At 42.0% G+C, this 22,871-nt stretch overlaps 2 protein-coding genes across 8 annotated transcripts in view; one reads left to right on the top strand and one right to left on the bottom strand.

Annotated features, from left to right (window-relative positions):
* TBCE (tubulin folding cofactor E) overlaps window positions 1-2,289 on the top strand; it is a 111,476-nt gene extending 109,187 nt beyond the window's left edge. For all 5 annotated transcript variants that reach the window (XM_035714991.2, XM_025448635.2, XM_049108749.1 and 2 more), the window contains 2 exons: window positions 1,779-1,870; window positions 2,037-2,289. In XM_035714991.2, coding sequence (XP_035570884.1) covers window positions 1,779-1,870; window positions 2,037-2,129 — 185 coding nt within the window. In that variant the 3' untranslated portion in view covers window positions 2,130-2,289. The remainder of the gene's footprint in view (window positions 1-1,778; window positions 1,871-2,036) is intronic.
* Window positions 1,015-22,871, bottom strand: part of B3GALNT2 (beta-1,3-N-acetylgalactosaminyltransferase 2) — a 57,216-nt gene continuing 35,359 nt past the window's right edge. Inside the window, exons 6-12 of one of the 3 annotated variants that reach the window (XM_025448624.3) lie at window positions 15,643-15,753; window positions 12,867-12,945; window positions 9,541-9,724; window positions 7,109-7,234; window positions 6,342-6,501; window positions 5,709-5,765; window positions 1,015-3,767 (exon numbers count right to left, since the gene is read on the bottom strand). In XM_025448624.3, the coding sequence (XP_025304409.1) occupies window positions 3,621-3,767; window positions 5,709-5,765; window positions 6,342-6,501; window positions 7,109-7,234; window positions 9,541-9,724; window positions 12,867-12,945; window positions 15,643-15,753 (864 nt within the window). In that variant the 3' untranslated portion in view covers window positions 1,015-3,620. Of the gene's footprint in view, window positions 3,768-5,193; window positions 5,479-5,708; window positions 5,766-6,341; window positions 6,502-7,108; window positions 7,235-9,540; window positions 9,725-12,866; window positions 12,946-15,642; window positions 15,754-22,871 lie in introns of those variants that run through there. The other 2 variants (XM_049108751.1, XM_025448625.3) reach the window with 2 other exon arrangements.

Raw genomic sequence — 22,871 nt, 5'->3', positions numbered from 1 at the left:
ACCTTGCACTTAGCAAAAATTACAGTCTCCCTTTTGAGTGTACTGTGAATTGTTCAGATTAAGCTTGATTCCTGGGTAGAGAGTGATAAGGACAGCTTGCATGTGGAGCAGCTAGGATCTGGAGACGAAACCTGTATCCCCTCAGTGACTCTTGTAAAATGCTTTCCTCTGCTTGTCAGTGCAGTAAATCACATTTTAAAATTTCTACCTTGTAGCACTTGTAATGGCAAATGTAACACAACTGAAATGTTGACTAGAGGGGAAAGAAAGGGTCAAATAAACCCTGGCAGGACCACGCACTGCAGTGTCTGCGGGATCAGGTATCGGAGCGAGAATGGAGGGAGCCTGGGGCCGCGCCCTCCAGTACGGCTGCCACTGGCCACAGATGGTAACTTCTGTTTACCTTCATTAAGTGGAAATCACACTAGTCCCTTCCCGAGTCCCTGCGACTCGCACCACAGGCGGTTCTGTTGGCCTACGCGGCTCTGGAGGAGCCACATGAGCTGTGGCACCATCTGTACGTATGAGAAACAGCAGTACATCAATACATTCTGAAACCTGTGCGTCCTTATGGAAACGGAGAAAAGCCTAGAAGTGGACGCCCCCACTAGACTTCTAGTGCTGGTCACAGGGAGGCACACGGGCGACCAACTGTATGTTTTCTGAGTGTTAAAACAATCGTGTGTTACTTGTACATTAGAAATGGTAATGTCATTTAGAATGTTATGTGCAAACTGCCACTTTTTTTCTGTGGACACAGTGTAAGTCGGCAGATTTCTTACTGTTTGTTACATGAACGAACTTTTGGTTTCTGACATGACTTGGGAAACGCGTCCTTTCCTGTTGCTTTGTAGGCGTTAATCCACCATTAAGCACCCTCTGGACAGTGAAAGGCAGACCACCTAAATCTTTTTAATAGGACAAGATTATCTAAACATAGTCACACATAAAAGAACAAGTTATGTTAATTAAAATGATGTCAATTGTTTATATTTAACACATAAACAAGGCCAGTTTTTATTCTAAAATAAAGATAACATTTATTATCACAAGTTGCATAAAAACACAGACAGCTTTTACAAAAATCATTTTTGATAGAAAAATATTTGAATACATGTGATTTGTAGGAACACCATACTATTGCTGTACCTCCAGCTAAAGCTTCAAAGAAACTCTATTTCTCACCTTCAAAATATCCAGTATTTACCACAACCCATCTTTGGAAAGAAGTTCATAGCATTTTGTGAACAAACCAAAGCATTTGCTCCTGAAGCAGTTGCGTGCACATGTGGAACACAGTTACGGGTTATAATCTTCACAGACTAGGCGTGCTCGCAAGGAGCCTGTGGGCCACACTCAGTGCGCAGAGGGAGGGGGAGAGGTGCCCTCTGGATGCCTGAGCCCCCATTTTCTCAGCCATCGTGAGTGATCACAGAAGTTTAGAAAGTTAATTTTACTCATATTTACCCCTTGGTGCAGAGAATGTGATTTCTGGTTTATTCATATCAAGGAGGGAATATTAAACACCAGTGCAAAGGAATGAAAACCCATTGTCAAAGGGCACTTGGGTCAAACATTGGCTGTTTCCCACAGCTTCCCACATGCCAGGTAGGGGTGTGGAGCCAGCTCTCGGTCCGAGGGGCAGGCGAGCCTCCCCCTAATGGTCTGCCTGGGTAAACTGATACTGTGAAGCACTGCGACTGGGGGGCTTGTCAGGTGAGCTAGTTTTATAGGTAACTGTCATTTGAGAGAGCTGAGGGTGTTTTATTCTTTGACAGCCTCCATGACAATTCAAAAGGTGAAGGGATTGCTGGCACGTCTTCTCAGAGTTCCTGTGTCAGAACTCCTGCTGTCCTACGAAAGTCCCAAAGTAAGTGGCCCAGCAGAACACAAAGTCCAGCTCAGGTCCCCCTGGTGTGACCCGCTGTTAGGATAGGGTGCCCTGGGACACGAATTGCTTCTAAATGGGGATGAGGGAGACACAGGTATTAGGATGGACCTGTCTTTATCACTGCAACCCTTTGTTCTGTTTTTAGATGCCCGGCAGAGAGATCGGACTAGAAAATGACCAGCAGTCATTACAGTTTTATTCTGTGGAAAGTGGAGACTGTCTATTGGTGCGATGGTAACTGGGAGTCACTGGACGTAAAAGACTTATTGGAACAATTCTGGCAGAAAAAGAGGTTTTACAGCTTGCCCTAAGTACAGAAGAGGTGATATTTTTCATTGGAAACAGACCATTTCTAGGCTTGTATATAACAGCAGTAATAAAGGCTTTGCACCTACTAATGAGTCTCTGATTTTATTTCATATTTATAGTTCGTGACTACACATTTCAATAAAATATTAAATAGAACCTAGCTAGTCTAATGAAATCTGAACACAGTTACGTTGGTCATAAGACCAGTTTGAATGGAATTCTATTGCTATTACTCGTTTAAAAGGTTACCAAAATGATTTGGACAGATTTTGGGAAATGTCCAGTAAACTTAGGGAGGCACCTCTTTGTGTAACATGTGTGCTGTGATCTTGCCCCTCTGTTACACTGTTTTTAGAGTACTTTCCTACAGTAGTACCTGAACTGAGCATATTTTCTATAGAAGATTTCCAGCTCTGATTGGAATTCGCGTCTATTAGGTAAACATTAGGCAATGACAGAAGGAAAAAAATTCTTTCAGAGTGTCCATTACTTAGCAGGATCCTTCCCTACGTCACTAAAACCCTGAGAGGTATCTGATTTATAGCCACAGAATTTTAACTTTTTTTTTTTTTAAATAGTACTAGACTGTGACCTTCAAGATTTATGTTAAATGGTAAAAGAAAAGTGGAATTAGCTCACTTAATAAGTGAACTTTAAAACCAAGGTCCATGGGATCCCTGGGTGGCGCAGCGGTTTGGCGCCTGCCTTTGGCCCAGGGCACGATCCTGGAGACCCGGGATTGAATCCCACGTCGGGCTCCCGGTGCATGGAGCCTGCTTCTCCCTCTGCCTGTGTCTCTGCCCCTCCCTCTCTCTCTCTCTCTCTCTCTCTCTCTCTCTCTCTCTCTCTCTGTGTGACTATCATAAGAAAAACAACAACAACAAAAAAAAAAACACCAAGGTCCAGAACTGGGAATTATATGGGTTTCCTTTCCAGTTGCCCACTTCATTTGGACATTTCCAGAAACCCCAAACTTTGGTATATGTGACAACACAGCATTCTGGGAGTTGCTTTTATCCTAATTCTGCCTCACAGAGCTCTTCTGTGATCCAGGATGGATTCACATACTTGGTTACTTAAGATTTCTGAATGAGGCCAATTTTAACCAAAAGTGACAGGTAGTGAATTACAAACAGAAATGATACATCCGGTTTTAGAAATGTTTTTTGTTTTATAACAATTTGGTGTTTTTCAAATGGTCTTCCAATATAGAAATAAAATTTTTCCTACACTACAGTATCAGTTGATTTTTAACAAGGAAGTTCTGTGCAAACATTTGGAAAGAGGACATTGGCGACAGGTGAAAAGTGCCAACCTAGAGCCAGCCTGAAAGCCCACATCATCTGTTGCCCCCTGTGCGCTCTGCTCAAAAGTTACACTCACATCCTCCCTCATGTCCCCACGTCCTCCAGCAAGCAGACTACACTCCTCCTCCTGGGGCTTCGCACTGACAGGGGTCCCCACACAGTTCCTTCAGTTTCCACAGCTGCTGCAGTTCCTGTGGCGAGTACTGTGGGGAGGACAGCATTCCCGTCTCACACGTCTTCTCGCACAGCCACAAGCCGTCCTGGCGAAAAACAAAGAGTAAACTCAGGAGCCATGGAATTGAGCTCGTGGATCCTGGGGAGGCGGGAAGGCTTCCAGACACAGGTGTGTATGGTGGGGAGATGGCAGGTGGCGGAGGGAGATGCATGGCTAGAAAGCCCAAGAAGCCCCACCAGAAAGTTTCCTGCGGGCTGGACGAGAGAAGGCTGATGGAGCCTTCCGGTATTCTGGGGGCTGTACCAAGTATCAGCTGATCCTCCTACAACCCTGCGAGGTAAGATTCCTTTCCCATTCACAGATGGGAAGCTGAGTGGGAAGTGCCTTGCCCAAGGAAGCCGATGCCGGTGAACACGAGGGACTAACGTGGGCTCAGCCTGAATCCTGAGTGCCAGCCTACTTCTGGCAATACAGCAGAGGACAGAGCCAGGGAAGCTCGTTTAGTCTGAGGACGTTAAGATGCTGGGTACGATGAGAAGCATCTTAAAGCATGGCTGAATTGGTGACAAAGGGGAAGAAACAAGAAAAGGAGCCAGAGTCAGCAGGTGCCCTGAAGGCTCTGCTGGCTTTGAAAAGGCCACACGTGCAGGGATGAGAGACTCACAGAGCCAGGGCCCCTGGGGGACGAGACCTGAGAGAGAGACTGTGTGTGTGTGTAATTGAGAACCTTCATCTCAGCCTTGACCTCTGGGTGGGGTGGAAAGGGGTTGGCCCAGGTGGGTAAATAGCAGGCGTCACGTTCATCAGCAATGTAGGATCGGTGGTAACGCTCTTTGGTGCAGGCAGAAACAATATACATCCTCTTCTAAGGATGCATTTTAAACACAGATCTCCGCTCCCAAGGTCATGAGGTCACACTCACACACACCCCCACTAGACCCATCAGGAAACGAGCTCCATGAGCCACAGTCTGCAGATACAGCAGCCACCGCAGACTGACCATGGCTACGGCCACAGCAGCGAGCTCCAGCGTTCAGTGAGTCAAAGCAGGGACTTCGATACAACGTGGGACTGTCACAGCTGACCCGGTAGAGGCAGATTTATTTCCATCCACCCCGGAGCAGGGGGCCCTGCTCTGGGCCCCAGCAGGCCCCACGCATTCCTTGGCCCCCTGCACCTTCTGTGGCCAAAGCAGAAGCCGCGAGAGTCCAAATCAACAGGAAGCTTTGCAGCAAAGCCCAGGTTCATGCCTACTCTCTTCTCAGGGCTCCTACTTCCCATTTCTGGTCTCTGCAGATTCATTTCTTTCTTTTCCTGGCTCAGCAATCAGTGTATTTTCAAAAACACCTTCCAGTATTTTATCCACTGTTTTATTTGCATCATTCGGAAAGGCTGAAGGGTCCTTGGACCACATGCTCCTGGGAACTTTAGCTAGCTGATTTCTTAAGGTCTTTTTTTTTTTTTTTTTTTTTTAAGTAGACTCTATGCCCAACATGGGGCTCGAACTCATGACCTCCAGATCAGAGTTGCATGCCCTGATGAAACCAGCCGGCAGGTTTCCTTACATTTTAAAGCTACACAGAATTTGTAATCAAACATATAAAAACCTAATTCTTCTCTGTGGGTAGGAAAACTTCCATCCAAAACATTTCTTTTTGGTTTATTTAAAGATTTTATTTATTTATTCATGAGAGACACAGAGGAGAGAGAGACGCAGAGACACAGGCTGAAGGAGAAGCAGGCTGCCTGCAAGGAGCCCGATGCAGAACTCGGTCCCAGGAATCCGGGATCATGCCCTGGGTCAAAGGCAGACACTCAACCACGGAGCCACCCAGGTGTCCCTCTTTTTGGTTTAAACTCAGAAAAGTATGAGAACTGAGGTGAATTATTGTGAATTACATCAAGAGCATCAAGAGCACAGCTCTGATGCCAGACCTTCAGTTCTGTTTCTGCCAAATATCTGACCCAGAAACCTCACTTCCTCAACTCTTCAGACCCCAGGGCTGCCACCCGCCAGGCTGCTTACCTGGTACCGCGTAGGTCCAATGGCTGCCATCCAGATGCCCATGCTTACGTCTTCACCCTGTATGCACCCCGTAAAGTTTAAATACGGAGGTTTAAATGCTGTATCATCTCTAAACACGATGTCACACATTCCCATGATCAATCATCTTTTCACTTCTTCATTTCGTAATTACTCCACCAGGAAATGCCAAGCATGCATTAACACTTGTGCGCAGAGTAAAAAAGCTAGTGGCCATTAACACCACACCACAGTGAAACGACCTGACACAGCACAGCGACTGGTCAGTCAACCCTTCTTGTGGGCCTTAAACCTCCAGCACTGACCGTACGAACAGTACAGTGGATCCAGCAACTAGGCAGGTTGTTTACTGACATGATCACCAGAATCAACGAAAACAAAGCACTTGCTTTATGGTCTTCCTTCTTGTGAATGTCAAGCTTTACATTCCTCCGGGGACTACACTTGTAAATACAGTCTGAAATCATAATAAGTAGGCTCAAAAGAACATTTAGGAATAGAAATTAGAGCCAGGATTTGGAGGATAGGAGTGTGTCCCTGACCTCTAAGGGTGAATCCTATACAGAAAGAAATAGCCTGCTTTCCCTCGGCACACTGGCAGAAATCCTGAATTACCTGATAGGTCTTTAGCCTGCCCGCATTGCTGGCGAGCCAGTGGACGATATCCCTGGAGATCACATACCCCGAACCACAGGCAAAGGCTGGGTAGGCAGGACTGGGATACTCCAGCTCCTGCCACTTACCGGTCCGGTCAACTGCCCAATTCAGCCTGAAACTGAGATTCAAAACAGGTTGGCTTCTTCGTGTCTGACAACTGTCCTACTACCAATCTTAAGCTGGGCCCCCTTATGTCACTAAAAAGAACTAGGCTGTAAAAGCAAGGGAAGAACAATTTTTTTTAGTCTAAGGAAAGGAATTATTTATCTAGCAGGTGTGTTACATGAAAGACTTGTGTCAAATTCCCTCAAAGTCACATTTGTGGAGCTTCTGAAAGCACCAGAGCATTGTGTGTACACATGCTCAAAAGGATCATTAATCCATATTGTATTCCTGAAGAAACAGCAAAGTTTCAGAAATGTGTCAGAAATTTATTCTATCATAATGTACAGCAGCTTTTCATGTGAGTACCACTTATTTCTGGGTCTTGACCCTAAAAGCTACATCACCTTCTGCTCCTTCATCACCCTAGCCTGATGTTTTCCATTCGACAGATCATCCCTCTAACTATAGATTAATAACATACAGTAACCCAGGAGCCAAGGGGAGAGCTTTCCTATCTCAAGCACATTTTGCTTGTGAAAAACAGCCTATGTGTTTCATTCTAAATGAACTCCATTTGACCAGGTACATGAAGGCCAAAGGGCTAACAAGGTTGAACTTACTTTCCCCACCAAAAATTAGGCCCATCCAGATTCTTGTGGTCAATCCTATTAAACACAGCTTCCAAGTCTATATAACAGTCGTCATCTGTCTTCAGCAATAAATCAAAGCTGGCTGTTTCCACAGTCCTGTTGGCAAAAGGGAATATGAGAGTGTGTCCACACCAGGAAATGAAGTGAGGCCAAGGCCGTGACGCTGCTACTATTTTAATGAACCGTCCCTGTATGACCTGCATACTTCTTCAGTTTCTTCTTCCTTCAATGTTGAGAACATTTGCTCAGAATGCTACTGCTACCACCTGCAGTCCTCACTTGATTTTCATCAAGTGGCCTAACACAGAGAAGTACCAAGCTGATTTTAAAAGGTGCAAAAGAAAAAGGACACAACGAAAAAAAGATTGGGCTTAAGTGGAATATATGACCAAAGGCACGCTTCTCTGACACTGTTCCAGTCAGGCTGCCAAATCTATTAAACATGTGAGCGAACCTTGGAACTTGTGTTAACGGGGGGAGGGGGATGACGACACAATGGGTGTCACACCTGGCTCTTGCACAGAAGACTGTTGTGCCACCAGTAATACTGTACTCAGATATTTTATGGGCTTTCAAACACTGAAAAATATTTCCCCTTAGAAACAATTCCCAGCAATTAAGCTCTCAAAAGTGACCTTTAGGAAGACCCAGGAGGGTGACTTCATTTACCTAGACCTATAAGGGCAAGTCGTTTCCCATTGTCAAGCCCTGTCCATCTCTGATAAAAAAAAAAAAAAAAAAAAAAAGCAAACTCAGAGTCTTGCTAGGAAACCAAATGACAGAAATCTGAATAAAAGAAATCTGGAGAAAGTGTTATCGGGTCAAAGAACAGTGAATTTAACAACAGGTCTACACCAAAGTGCACAGCCCCATGCTTGTAAAGTTTCTAACAGCACAGGTGTACATGACACTTATTTGTTGGAGGAATCTGTGATAAAGGACGCTGTGGTCACTAAGGAATCACGTGAAGAAGGATGAACGCAGCTTTTGTTGCAGAATGGAGGGCAGATGGTAGTGGAGGCCGAGGCTGGGGGGCAGGGGGTGCCAAAGCCTGGGTCTGTTAGCTCGTCACTAGTATTCAGGTGGAGGTGACGGCCTGAGACACAGTAGCAGTGATGACTGAGATCTCAGAGATGTACAAGAGCACAGGAGATAACCTTCAACTCAAGGTAACAGCTAAACTAAACTAAACTTCCACAACTGGGAATCAACTCCCTATAGAAAGTTCCAGAACTGCACAATCCAGATTTCCCATTTCTTGGACCTCCATTTCCACCCTTCATCTGTTTATATTCTTGCCTTGGCCCCCTTACAACATGCACCACTCCTAGAGGCCCTGAGCTAAAGAAGGTTCTTATCCTCACTACAGCTGTCCAAACACGACCCTGGTATTCCAGACACGCCCCAACTTCCAACTCCTATTTCTCTCTGCCCTCTACCCACAAGGTGACTTATGTTAACCTGTCCTAGCTATGAAACATTCCCCACCCCTCAGGACCAGGGGACTGTATCCATAAAGTGCTTATAATCTCCCACTCTGTCCAGGGCATCAGAGAAGAGAGAGGGACAGGCTCAGTAGGCCCACCAAGAAACAAGCTCACCGATAATATGAGAGTCAGTGAAAGGACACAGATATAAAAACACTATAGGTTTAGGCTAGACTCTCAAAGGTAGTTCGGTTTTAGTTCTAGGGTCAGGGTGGACAGGGCAAGTAAGCAGACCGTGGAGGAACTAATAATGTCAACTACATACATAATAGTATTATTATTGTTGCTGCCAGTGATATTATAAAGGTAGGAATTACAACCCAGATCGAAGAGAAGCAATACTGAAGGGTTGGGGAAGTTATGGGAAACTCCAAGGGCTGTTGGATTTCATCCTACAGAAAAGTTTTGGAATAAGGCCAAGCCATTCTTAAAGGCATGAAGAAGAGGATGGAAACAATGCGGATGTTCAGCTGAACAGAATTCAGATCAGTGACCTGGGTTCGAGGGAACCATATGCAGGGCACTTTGGTTGGTGGGTATGATCACAACTGAAAATGGACCATTTTCAAACTCATTGATTTTCATCTGGCGTTGGTCTGAGGCAACCAAGACACTGACTCATAGAACTGATGCTGTCTCAGAACAGAGCGACTCAAAATGAAATCAACTTTTGCCCTGTTTTTGATCAAGATCATTTGCATCATGGATCCGCTCATCTGAATGAGAAAGTAGCAGAATTTTAAAAGGTCAGTCCTCACAAAGAACCAGGATACCACAGATCATATCCCAAGTGGTCAGGGCTCCTGGGGTGGGTTAAAAAAAAAAAAAAAAGCAGTGGTCTAATGTCGATAAATTGTTTCCACATCCAAAGAACAGTAAGACAAATGCTACCTACCCAGCATTCTTACCACCTACCATCTATAGAAGTTCAGTAATTTCGCAGGAACATTTCGGTAAGTGTCGACGACATCCACAAAAACAATGTCGTCATACAAACGGCTTTCCTCCCGCAGTAAGGCGTCTTCCCTGTGGAGATTACTCATATGGTCAAGAAGTCTTCGAGGGCGAGAATGAAGGTTTTGTAAGAGTGCATCACCTTCTACAAAGGAAAAGTTGAGATGGAGAAAACTGCTGTTGCAAACGCTTAAGACCCAGCATGTGGAACATTCTGCACACTCACTCTCTCCCCGAGGGTCCTAAGGGAAAGCAGCTATGAGGCCCCCCCGGGGGGTTGAGAGGACCCATGGTCCCCTCCCCAAATGCCATATAATATCTGCTCACAAGGACACTCCCTAAAGCACCGTTTGTAATGGAAGAAATGGAAGCAACCTTATTTCCATCCCTGACAGGAGAATGGCCAGACCATGGAGCAGTCACATAATGAATAGAGCAGATTTAAAAAAAAACAAACCTTATCTTGCATGTTCAGAGGAACAGCACCGAAAAATAATGCCAAGGAAAAAGTATCTTTATTGCTGATATATACACTACAATGCTGTAGACCTCAATTACAAAATACATCGAAACTGTATGTTATTGAGATACTACATGTGTAGGGGAAAGCAGGAAAGTAAGAATGGGAAGGGTGCACACAAATTTCAGGACAGTAGGACCCTCTCCGAGGGGAGGGAGGAATAGCTGGAAGGGAAGGGGCTTCACCTGTTTCTGTGATTTTTTTTTTTAAAGGAAGCAGAGGTGACAAAATGTAAGTGCAGATGTGACAATATGTCATTCTGAGTAATAAGGACATGGCTATTTCTTACAGCACTATTTTTGGTGTGTTTGTGATATTTCACAATAAAAATACACGTACAAGGCATGTTTACTACCTCACACATTAATGAATCACTGGTCACATTTATGCAGGGACTGTCTTCAGAGCCTATCGATTTAAGGCAGCAATTTTTTCACCAGGGCAGGATTTTCTCAAATGTCTCACTTCAAATTAGAGAAAACTTCTGAAAAATAAATTGAGTGGCTGAGGGGTGAGGAAACAACAGAGTCGTTTGGCGCCCCACCTTCTGGAACCACAAAGGGAAAGCTGGGGGCGGGGGGTGCAGCGTGGGCAGCTGAAGGCTGAGATTGGACTTCTCTCTCTGCTGCTCTATGAGCACTGCGCAAGCTGCACATTTCCAGGCCTGTCCTCTCATTAGGAGGGGGAGGTAGACTGCATCAGTGGCTTTGGGGACTGCTTACTGACAAAGTCCTGCACCCCAAATCTAAATGTTCAGCAGGTCTGGGATGTGGCCCAAGGCTGTATTTAATATGTGTCTTCCTACAAGTCTGACGCCAGTGGACCACAGACTATTGCCCTTCGAGAAACCCAGGCCTTAATGACCTTGTGTCCCAGCTCTTACATTCTACTGTAATATCCTTTTATTTTAAAGACAGAGATAAGTATATACAATTTAACACTTGAAGGAAAGTAAAAGTTAGAAAATTGGAGTAACAGGAGAATAACTGTAGTAAGATGAGAGCAGAGGGACACTTGGGTGGCTCATGGCTCAGTCAGTTAAGTATCTGCCTTCGGCTCAGATCATGATCCCGGGGTCTAGCAATTGAGCCCCACATGGGGCTCCCTGTTCACTGGGGAGTCTGCTTCTCCCTCTCCCTAGATCCCTCTCCTAGAGCCTATGTTTAAATATTCACATTATGAGGGGAAAGCAGGAGGAGAAGCTGAGTCCACGGCACCGTCTCCAACAGAAGCACAGACACGCCATGATTGTGGGGTCAGGGAAGCAAAGGTTCTTCCCCCTGACTGATGAGCAGCACTAAGCCCATTACAGCCATCTGGCCATGGTCCAGTGGTTCTGTAGAAGTCCCTACCTGGCTGGAGGATAAACCAAAGACAGCCACCCAGGGTCAATGAAGCCCAAGGTCACTGATTTGTCAAGATCACCCTTATGGTAAAAGACTGGATGCTCTCTCTCTCTCTCTAAGAGCGGGAACAAGACAAGGGCGTCTGCCTGGCCACTTCTACTCAACAGTGTAGTAGACATTCAAGCCATGACAGACAAGAAAAAGCAATTAAAGGCATCCAGATTGGAGGAAAAGAAGTGCAACCACCTCCATTTGCAGATGACATGATCTTATACATGGAAAACCCTAAGGTACACACAAAACTAGTAACTTAATAAATGAATTCAGCAAAATTACAGTATACAAGATTGATATATAAAAATCAATTGTATTTCTATATATTAGCAATGAACAACCTAGAAATGAAGTGTAGAAAACAATTCCACTTATGATAACATCAAAAAGCAGAAATACCAAAGAATAAATTTAGCAAAAGAAATATAAGACTTATACTCTGAAAATCACAAAACATCGCTAAAAGAAACTAGTAAGACCTAAGTCAATGGAAGGACATCCACATTCATGGATCAGACTTAATGTCTGAACAGCAACGCTCCCTGATGATCTACGTGTTCAATGCAACCCCTTTCAAAATCCCAGCTGGATCACTTGCAGAAACTGAAAAGCTAATCCTAAAATTCATTTGGAAATGCAGGGGACCCAGAATAGCCAAAACAATCTTGAAAGAGAACAGAGTTGAAGGATTCATACTTCCTGATGTCAGATCCTACGACAAAGTCACATAATCAAGAACAGCGTAGTGTTGGTAGATCAAAAGAACAAAACTGATCAAAAGAACAAAACTGAGAACTCAGGGGCGCCTGGGTGGCTCAGTCGGTTAAGCATCCGACTCTTGGTTTCTGCTCAGGTCCTGATCTCAGGGTCTTGAGATTGAGCCACACTTTGGGCTCCACACTCAGCAGGGAGTCTGCTTGAGATTCTCTCCCTCTGCTCCTCGGGCTTGTGCACTCGCTCTCTCAAATAAATAAATCTTAAAAAAAAAAAAAGAAAAAAAAAAAAAGAAGGAAGAAAAGAAAAGAACTGTGAGCCCAGAAATAAATCCTTACATTTAAGGTCGGAAAGTACAGTGAGAAGATTAATGGTTGGTAGGGGATTGGGGAGGGGAGAATGAAGAGTGCTTGCCAGTGGGCAAAGGGTTTCTTTTTGAAGTGATGGAAATGCTCTGAAATTAATAGAGATGCTTGCAGAACTTTCATATACTGCAAACCAGTGACTTAATTACTTTAAAAGGGTTAAGTGTATGTGAATTATATATCAATAATGTTTTTCTTTAATGACAAAAAAAATCACCTTTTATGTCAAAGTATAGAGTTAGATTAGGTGCATGAGATTCAGGGCACTCTTTCAAGCAGCCGACTTACCCTGAATGGTGTAAATAAAACCACCTGCAACTCCCTCCACACCTTCCATGAATTCATGAGGCAAGGCGCCCTCCCCAGCCTGAAAGCAACAAGAACAGAAGTACTCAATGTTTCATTACTAAAAATACATTTCTTCTATTTTAAAACTGATTTGGCAAAATTCATAATGTGACTCTACAGCAGATAAATCCATCTGAGACTTACACAATCAGGATGACATCAGTATTCTCCTATTTTTATCTGATTACAATATTAAAGATGAGGTATACATGGCAGTCCACAGTGTTCAGAATTCCAACTTACACAGAATCATATATTCTTAAACTTGCTACCATAATAGTACAAAAACCAACTATTTTATACCATAATCCTACCACTTAAAATTACCACCTTTGATTTCTTGGAGAGTAAAAACTGCCACTCTCAAATACACCTAGGCACATTTTTAAAGTTTGCTCTACTGCACACAGAATAGCCCTTTGAAATAAACCATACTGTACAGAGCAGTGTTTTAGGGCTGTCGAGAGACACGGTTCTGATGTGATTGTGGGAATTTGTCATTTAGTTGAAAATACAGTTTTCAATATGGAGGAAACTACCAAAACTTTGCTGAGCCAGGAAAGGTTGTATACCGTATTTTTTCATCATGTATTCTACACTGTTTTGGCATGTTTAGAATTTGATGGTACTTTTTATTAACTTCTTTCTAAAAGGTCACCGTTTGGCTTTTAAGTTTTTGACATTATCGCTTGCTGGCAAGCCAGCAAGACTCAGGGAAACTTTCAGCTTTATGCATTTATGATGGAAACCTTTATTTGTACGTGGGGTTTCCTAGAAGAGGCTACCAAGTCACCAGACTTCAAGGTTAGCTGAGTGTGTAAGCTATGTTTAGCCCTCTACAACCATATTTATCCCAAGTAGATCATTTGAGTTTTTCCATTTGAACCTAGTCTTCAACTCAGAAGTCATCTGGTTTCCTTTTGTGCAACCAACTTAATTAACTAAAGGATTCTGGCACATTTTGGATATTTTTAAGTTTCATAAATAGAAAAGGAGGTGACATGTTAAAGGCACTTGCCTTGGAAATAAAAAGAATAAAACTATAATTAAATATCCTAAGACATTTGATTGTAAATAAAGGACTATTCGTAATAAAGGCTGAGATCCTAACCACAACCCACAAGGCTAAGTCTGCAATTATATATGAATCTGTGATCTAATGTCTTTCTTCCTCACTGGAGTGTGATTCCACTGTGGGCCAGGAGTGGTTTTCGAAACAAGTAACAGCAGACCACCTAACATTCATTTCAAATTCAAGAATTAATTCACATGAAGATTAATAGTTAACAAAAATAGACTAAGCTGGGAAGCCTGAGTGGCTCAGCAGTTAAGCACTTGCCTGCCTGCCTGCCTGCCTGCCTGCCTTTGGCTCAGGGCATGATCCCAGAGTCCTGAGATCGAGTCCCACGTCGGGCTCCCTGTCCCTCTCATGAATAAATAAAATCTTAAAAAAAAAAAAAATTGACTAAGCTTTTGATCTGAGATGCCAAGAACTTTCTGAATGATCACACCAGAGCTTCAAGGAGGACGAGACTGTGTTTGTAACACCACAAATGCCACCTGTTTAAGGCTCATCATTTTAAGTCTGCCTTATCATCCCCACATTTACTTGGAGATATTTACTCATCAAACTGTTTTAAATTTGAAGCAAATATGAATAAATGAAAAATAAGAGGTAGAAATCTCTGCAATAGGGATGCCTGGAGGGCTCAGCAGTTGAATGTCTGCCTTCGGCTCAGGGTGTGATCTGGAGTCCTGAGATTGAGTCCCACATTGGGATCCCTGCATGGAGCCTACTTCCCCTGTGCCTGTGTCTCTGCCTCTTTCTCTCTGTCTCTCATTAACAAATATATAAATAGAATCTTAAAAAAAAAAAAAAAAAAAAACCTCAGCAATATAAATGAAAGTAAAAACTCCGTCTTATTTTCAAGTACTGTGGTCTATGCTATTTTAACAAATATCCTGCTTTAAGGATGAGTGAATATTTTGAAAACTGTTGAGCAAGTGTCCTTCAAGAATGTTAGCTTAAGGGATCCCTGGGTGGCGCAGCGGTTTAGCGCCTGCCTTTGGCCCAGGGCGCAATCCTGGAGACCTGGGATCGAATCCCACGTCGGGCTCCAGTGCATGGAGCCTGCTTCTCCCTCTGCCTATGTCTCTGCCTCTCTCTCTCTCTCTCTGTGACTATCATAAATAAATAAAAATTAAAAAAAAAAACTTTAAAAAGAATGTTAGCTTAAAAATTATTGAGAAATAAAATATCACACTTTTTAAAATGCACCAATCTTTTTTTTTTTTTAAGATTTTATTTATTCATGAGAGAGAGAGAGAGAGAGAGAGAGAGGCAGAGACACAGGCAGAGGAAGAAGTAGGCTCCATGCAGGGAGCCCGACGTGGGACTCAACCCTGGGTCTCCTGGATCATGCCCTGGGCTGAAGGCAGTGCTAAACTGCTGAGCCACCCCGGCTGCCCTAAAATGCACCAATCTTAAGGCAAAACTGTGTGTTTATTAACACTAGAGTGAGAAAATCATAGAACATTTGAGTTCTTTGTCTTTACTATGATGATTCAACATTTTCTGCTGTACTTGCTCTCAAATACCCAAGATCCATTGCTCCACATTCCCTGGGGTGATGTAAAAGTAAAGTTAAAAACACTTTTTATATATTAAAAAATGCTGAAGTATGCTCAACAGCCTTAGGAAGAGAGGATGACTTACTGTAATGACTCGGAGAACTCCCCCACCATCGTTTACAGTCACTTTGTGGAGATTTCTTGACACAAGGCCTTGGAGGTCTTGGCTCTCCCACACAATGGTACCTTCGAAGCTCTTTTTGTGGAAAGATGAGGTGAGTTGAATTCTTTATTGTTGTCATTTAGGGTTTAAGTTTTTAAAGAAAAATTAATTTTTTTTCTAAGACCTATTGATTAAAAATTTTATCCCCCACTCTAACACACAACACTGTTAAGTGTTGGTGTATATTCATGAGTTTTTTTTTCCATGCACATCTTAAAGATACAAGTACAAAGTGCAGAGACAATTGTGCACACTGCTGCTTGCATTTTCCACTACACCTGACGCCACCACAGCTGATACAACCATTCTTTACCACGCACACCTAACTCACATGCCCTCGAGTACATGCATTCTGAGTCCCACAAACAGTTCCCCACCCGCAGACATTGAGACTCTACAAATATCTAAGGAAGCTGTGTTTTGGTGTAAATGTTTATTTTTCCCTAATAACTTGTTTTGTTTCAAAATACATTCAGAGGTGAAATTATGGGGAAAAGAAAGAAATAGAGATATTTTATACAGATTTTGGGACACAATGCCAAACTGTCTTTTCAAAAGTTAATTATACTAATTTCCCAATTCAAAAAATACTACCTCCATTGTATTCTTCCAAGTATGGGATATTGATGAAAGCAAATAAGTTTCAATTTAGTACATTAAAAAATGATTCCTCATTTAATTGCGTTTCTTTTGATTTCTAATGTTTATAAATTATATAGTCTCTCCTGGGAATTACGGACCCATGCTTCTTCTCCATTTAGCTACTGAGTTTTCTAATTTTATTAGTCTTGTTATCTTGTAATAAATAATCCTGTGTGTATATTATATGCTAAAATGCTTTTTTCAGAATTGTTTGCCACTTAACTTTTTTTTTTAAATTAAAAGGTCCATAAGTTTTATCTTGTCAAATTTGTCAAGCTTTTCGTTTGTGATTATTACTATTAAATTTTGAACTTAGAAAGTTATATTCCTCTGCCCCAAGGTTTGATACACACTTAAATTCTAGTGGCTTCTAATTTCTCCATGGGTGCTCAGCTGCTCCTCTGCATCGCTCAGGCCATACCCAACTGTCAGCTCCTCTGGCTTGCTCCAGGGATCCAACAGAAGGCAGCCAGCTCCCAATTCTTCTCTACCACATCAGCTTGTCTTCTTTTCCTAATAAGACTTATCACTCTGATATTTCCTATTTATGTTCCTATTGTCCAACGAACTGTTCCCACTAGAATGCAAGCACCATGAGAGCAGGGATCTTGTCGGTCTTATTAACTACTATATCCCTGGCACCTAGAATGGCCTGACATACAGAACAGGCACTCGAAAAATAGTTACTTAATAAATAATGTTAAACTCAAAATGAATTGGAATGAATTTTGGTCTAGAGCATGAGACAAAAGATACAGTTTTAATATTCTTTAAAATTTTTCACATATTAAAATTAAGAGATAAAGTGTTTTACAGTAATGTCTCAGTTAGCCAGCATTATAAGGATACCATATAAAACTGAATTTGTCCAATAAGCTAGGCCAGTGGTTTGAAAGCTTTTTGTAAAGTATTACAACTCATCTACAAAACAGATAAAAACACTAAGAGTTGGGATTCCTCAGGCAGTCTGTCACTTTATATTCAGCTACCAGATTCTTCATTTATGTTGCTGGTAAGGCTCCTATGCACCTTGAGAAGCCCCAGGGTTCCTGAGAGCAGGCATCACAGACACGCTGCGGGTGGTCACTGCCTGACCTCCACCATGGGGAAAATGATGCCCACCTCACAGGGCTGTGCCGAGGGTTAACGATGACTTAAGTGCAGGGTCTCTGCTTAGCAAAGCAGAGCTTTATGATCATTGGCTGGAATGCAGAAAGCGGAGGCCCCTTTAAAAGATCTCATTGTCTTATCTTGGTAACAGGAGCAGATTATTTCTATTTTCTCCCTGGGAGGCCTTAACTCACTATTCAACTTGACCTTGAATCTCAATTCCCTAAAAACAGTGTTCTTAGAGGTATATGCACAGAAGAAAAAAAAAAACAAGTCTAGGGAGAAATATACCATATATGCTGGGAAACAGATGGATATCATCATATTCCTCTAAACTTTCTATACTTTGTCAAGTTCTCAACAGTGAATATGTATTCCTCTCATACATTTTTCATCTTTTATGATTGGGAAAAAATTTTTTAAACTAAACATGTGTACAACAAAATAAATTTGGAGTCCATATTCTTCCAGATGCAAGCCATTATTTAAACTTTTAAATGTCTACAACGTAGCAAGCTGTGGGCAACTCAAAGATTTAGAAGAGTGAAATGAAATAGCTCCTATCTTCAAATCCTTGTAATATGCCCTGAAAGGGTCTGCAACAAAGGAAAGTCATTCGGCCTGAGGAGGTCAACCAGGATTTCAAATGACTGTGAGAACAGAGCAGAATCTTAAAGGCATTGGAATCAGGAAAGGGAGAGGCGGATTAAAGAACTCACCAAAAGGCAGACCCTAAGAGCACTGCATGTTCAGAAAAGTGTGAAGCATTTAGTACTACCCAAGTCCCAGGCTGATGAAAGGAGATGTAAAAAAGAGTAGCCCCAGTCTGCACTGCCTGTGGCATAGAGTCTGTCCTTCATCTTGAAGGCAGGGGGAAAGCATTTAAGTTTACAAGCGCAAGAGTGACACAATCCTAACTGCAATTTTAGAAAGTCCACTCCAGGGGCACCTGAGTGGTTCAGTGGTTCAGTTGGTTAGGTGTCTGCCTGAGGTCATGATCCCAGGGGTTCCCCTACGCCCGCCCCCTACGCTGTCGGGGCTCCCTCCTCAGCGGGGACCTGCTTCTCCCTCTCCCTCTCCCCTTCCCCTTGCTTCTGCTCTTTCAAATAAATAAAATCAAAAAAAAATTTTTTTTAAAAAGGTCACTCCAGTAGTAGAACAGCATCAGGGTAGGCTGGTGGGGGAATGGTAAGTGCACTTTTATAGAAGTCTAAGTGAGAAGTAAGCACTTATTTAGAAATTAAAATCACCTTCTGAGAAACTGAAGGAGACACCAATATATGGAAAGATATTCAAGCTCATAGATTGGAAGTATTAATATTATTAAAATGTCCATACTACCCAAAGCAGTCTATAAATTCAATGCAATCTCTATCAAATTCCAATGATGTTTTCACAGAAATACATTAAGGACTACTAAAATCTGGATGAAACCACAAAAGACAGCAAATAGCCTAAGCAATCTTAAGCACAAAAAAACTAGAAGCGTTGTACCTCCTGATTTCAAACTATGTTACAAAACTAATAGGATCAAAAACAGTATGATACTGGCATAAAAACTGACATGTAGATCAATGAACAGAAGAGAGAGCCCAGAAATAAACCCACACATATACAGTCAACTAATTTACAACAGAGGAGGCAAGCATATGCACTCGGGAAAGAACAGTCTTTTCAATAAATGGTGTTGGACAAACTGGACAGCCACATGCAAGGAATAAACCTGGGCCACTACCCTAAACCACACACAAAAATCAACTCAACATAGATCAAAGACCTGAACATATGACCTGACACACAGAACTCCTAGCATAAAACCTAGGCGAACATATGACCTGACACCATAGAACTCCTAGCATAAAACCTAGGTGGGAAGCTCCCTGACACTGGTCTTGGCGATGATTTTTTGAATTCAACACCAAATGCAAAGGCAACAAATGCAAAAATAAACAACTGGGACTACCTCACACCAAAAAGCTGCTGCAAAACAAAGGAAACCATCAACACAACAAAAAGAAAGCCTAAGAATGGGAGAAGATATTTGCAAATCGGGTACTTGACAAAGAGCTACTATCAAAAAGATATAAAGAACTCCCACAACTCAACAGCAAAAGCCCAACCAATCAATTAAAAGGTGGGGAAAGGATCCGAATAGTTCCGAAAGAACACATACAGATGGCCAACAGGTACATGAAAAGATGCTCAACATCGCTCATCATCAAGGAAATGCAAATCAAAACTACCATGAGATATCACCTCACACCTGTCAGAGTGGTGACCACTATCAGAAGGATAAGAAATAACAAGTGTGCTGGAGAGAATGTACTGAAAAGAGGATCCCTGCAGCCACCGTGGAAAACAGGACAGAGGGTCCTCAAAAAAATTAAAAACAACAACTCTATGATCCAGTAATTCCACTTCTGGGTATTTATCTGAAGGAAATGGAAACACTCACTTGAAAAGACATCTGAGCCCCATGTTCACTGCAGGACATTTACAACAGCCACAATATGGACACAACCTGAATGCCCACAGACAGATGAAGGAATAAAGAAAATGTGACACAAACATAGAAACATGCACACACATACACAGAAGAATATTATTCAGCCATAAAAAGAAAGGAAATCTTGCCATTTCCAACATGGAGCTCGAGGGCATTATGCTAAGTGAGGACAGTCCAACAGAGAAAGACAAATACCATTTGATTTCACTTATATGTGGAATCTAAAAGTTTTTCAAAAAGCAAAAAAACAAAACAATGAACTCTGATACAGAGAACAGATAGGTGATTGCCAGAGGCGGGGGCTGGGTGAAATGGGTGAAGGGGGTGAAAAGGTACAAATTTCCAGTTGTAAAATAGTAAGTCCTGGGGAAACAGCATGGTGACTACAGTTAATAATACTGTATAGTATATATGAAAGTTGCTAAGAGAGATCTTAAAAGTTCTCATCACAAGAAAGAAATGTAACTGTGCGGTGATGGATGTTAACCAGACTTAGTGTGATCATTTTGCAATATTGAATCATTATGTTGTATACCTGAAACTAATATATGTCAATTATATCTCAATAAAAGAAAAAAAGACTGTCTTCTGAGTTGAACTAATTTAATGCTTACATGAAAAGCAACAATGTCTCTAATAACTGAGAAGAGCTCTGAGATTGAAGCTTAATTAGTAAAATCACTACCTTAAAACAATGTATCAAGTGGCCACTATAAAAAAGCTGGGTTAAGAGAGAAATTTTGGCAATGTAGCAATGTCCAATGGAAGAAATGCAGGAATTGGAAGATATAAAGCATTCTAGTCACACCCTACCTGAATGAGCCAGATCTCTAAAACAAACACATCCCACTATTCTAGTCAAATTCAATGATCAAACCAAGCACTGTTCTGATTTGGGTTTTTGATGCCTGATCTCTCAGTACAGAGGTTCCCAGATAGGGGTCATTACTTTCAAATCTAATAAGCTATCACTCATTAAAGATGAATGAACAGACATTCTGGTTTACAAACTGATCTTCGGAGAATTTATTCAGTGTCATTCAATGACACTCTGATCTTCTCTAAGTGAACTACTTTAAAGGTCAGTGCTAGAACCCAAAAGCTAATTCCTAGACCTTTGACAACGTGAGCTGCTTTGGGTTAATCATATGTCTTTCTCCTGACAAAACAGCTTCCTGCCCTTGGTATACTTTCCTTTAAAACTTTAATAGTGATAAAATTTTTAAAAAATTTTAACATACAGTGCAATTTTGGTTTCGGAAGAATTCAATGATTCATCACTTATATACATGCAGTGCTCAGTGCTCATCACAACTAGTGCCCTCCCTTAATACCCATCCCTCATCGAGCCCATCCCCCACCCACCTCCCTCCAGCAACTCTCCATTTGTCTCTATTGTTATGAGTCTGTTATGGTTTCCCTCCACCCTCCCACAGGTTCATTTCTTTTGTTTCTTAAATTTCACATATGAGTGAAATCATATGGTATGTCTTTATCTGACTGACTTATTTCACTTAGCATACTATGCTCTAGCTCCATCTACATTGTCGCAAATGACAAGATTTCATTCTTTTGGATGGCTAATATTCTATTACATACATGTACCACATCTTCTTTATCCATTCATCTGTGGATGGACATTCGGGCTCTTTCCATAGTATGGTTCTTGTTGAGCCCTGCTATATATAAACATTGGGATGCATTTACCCCTTCAAATCTGTATTTTTGTATCCTTTGGGATACCTAGTAGTGCAACTGCTGGATCATAGGGTGGTTCTATTTTTAACTTTTTGAGGAATCTCCATACTATTTTCCAGAGTGGCTGCACCAGTCTGCATTCCCACTAAGAGTGCAGGAGGATTCCTGTTTCTTCACATCTTCACTAAAACCTATTGTTTCTCGTGTTAATTTTAGCCATTCTGACAGGTGTGAGGTAGTATCTCTCTCTCTTTTTTTTTTAAGATTTATTTTTCTGAGAGAGAGTGTTCAAGAGCGAGCGTGAGTTGGGGAGGAGCATAGAGAGTGGGAGAGAAGCAGACTCCCTGCTGAGTGTGGAGCTTGATCCCAGGACTCCAAGATCACATTCTGAGCTGAAATCAGGAGCTGGCCACTTATCTGACTGAGCCACCCAGGCACCCCTAATCCTGGTTTTAATTTGTATTTTCCTGATGATGTGTGATGCTGAGCATCTTTTCACATGTCTGTTAACCATCTGGATGTTTTTTCTAAAAAAGTGTCTATTTGCATCTTCTATTCCATAGACTACCTTTTAGTTTTGTTTCCTTCACTGTGCAGAAGCTTTTTATCTTGATGAAGTCCGAAGAGTTCATTTTGCTTTTGTTTCCTTTGCCTCCAGCAATGTGTCTAGTGCTATGGCCGAAGTCAAAGAGGTTGTTGCCAGAATAGTGATAAAGTTTGGAAGAAATGATACCAGATATGTTTAAGAGAAAGAAATGATAGGATTTAGTAAGTGCCTGGATATGAGAGTTGAGGGTAAATCCCATGATTCTGGTTTGGGTGCCTGAGAAAAGGGAGATACCCAAGACTGAAATACAGGGAGAGAGAACGATAGGATGGAAATGATGTTACCAACAGCATGCCCCTGGGATACTCATGTGGAGAAGCTCCACTGGCAGAAGTACATATGGAGTACCTAAGAGAAATGTGGGCTATAGCTGGATTTAAGAGCCATTAGCAAATAGGAGGTGATGGATAAAACTGCCAGGGAAGAATGAGTAAAACAAACAGAAAGTTGGGTAGCAAATCCTAATGATGAAGAGGAAAGCAAGAGAGGAGATAATGAAGTATAGAGAGAAAGACTGAGCTAGATGTGGCAAAACCGAAAGAATATAGATTATATAAGCTAAAAGAAAAATGCAATCAACTAAGTGAA

This window comes from Canis lupus, chromosome 4 (genome assembly GCF_003254725.2).
Source record: "Canis lupus dingo isolate Sandy chromosome 4, ASM325472v2, whole genome shotgun sequence".
Classification (NCBI taxonomy): Eukaryota; Metazoa; Chordata; class Mammalia; order Carnivora; family Canidae; genus Canis; species Canis lupus.
Note: the sequence above shows the minus strand (reverse complement) of the source record. Positions and strands in the feature narration are given on the sequence as shown.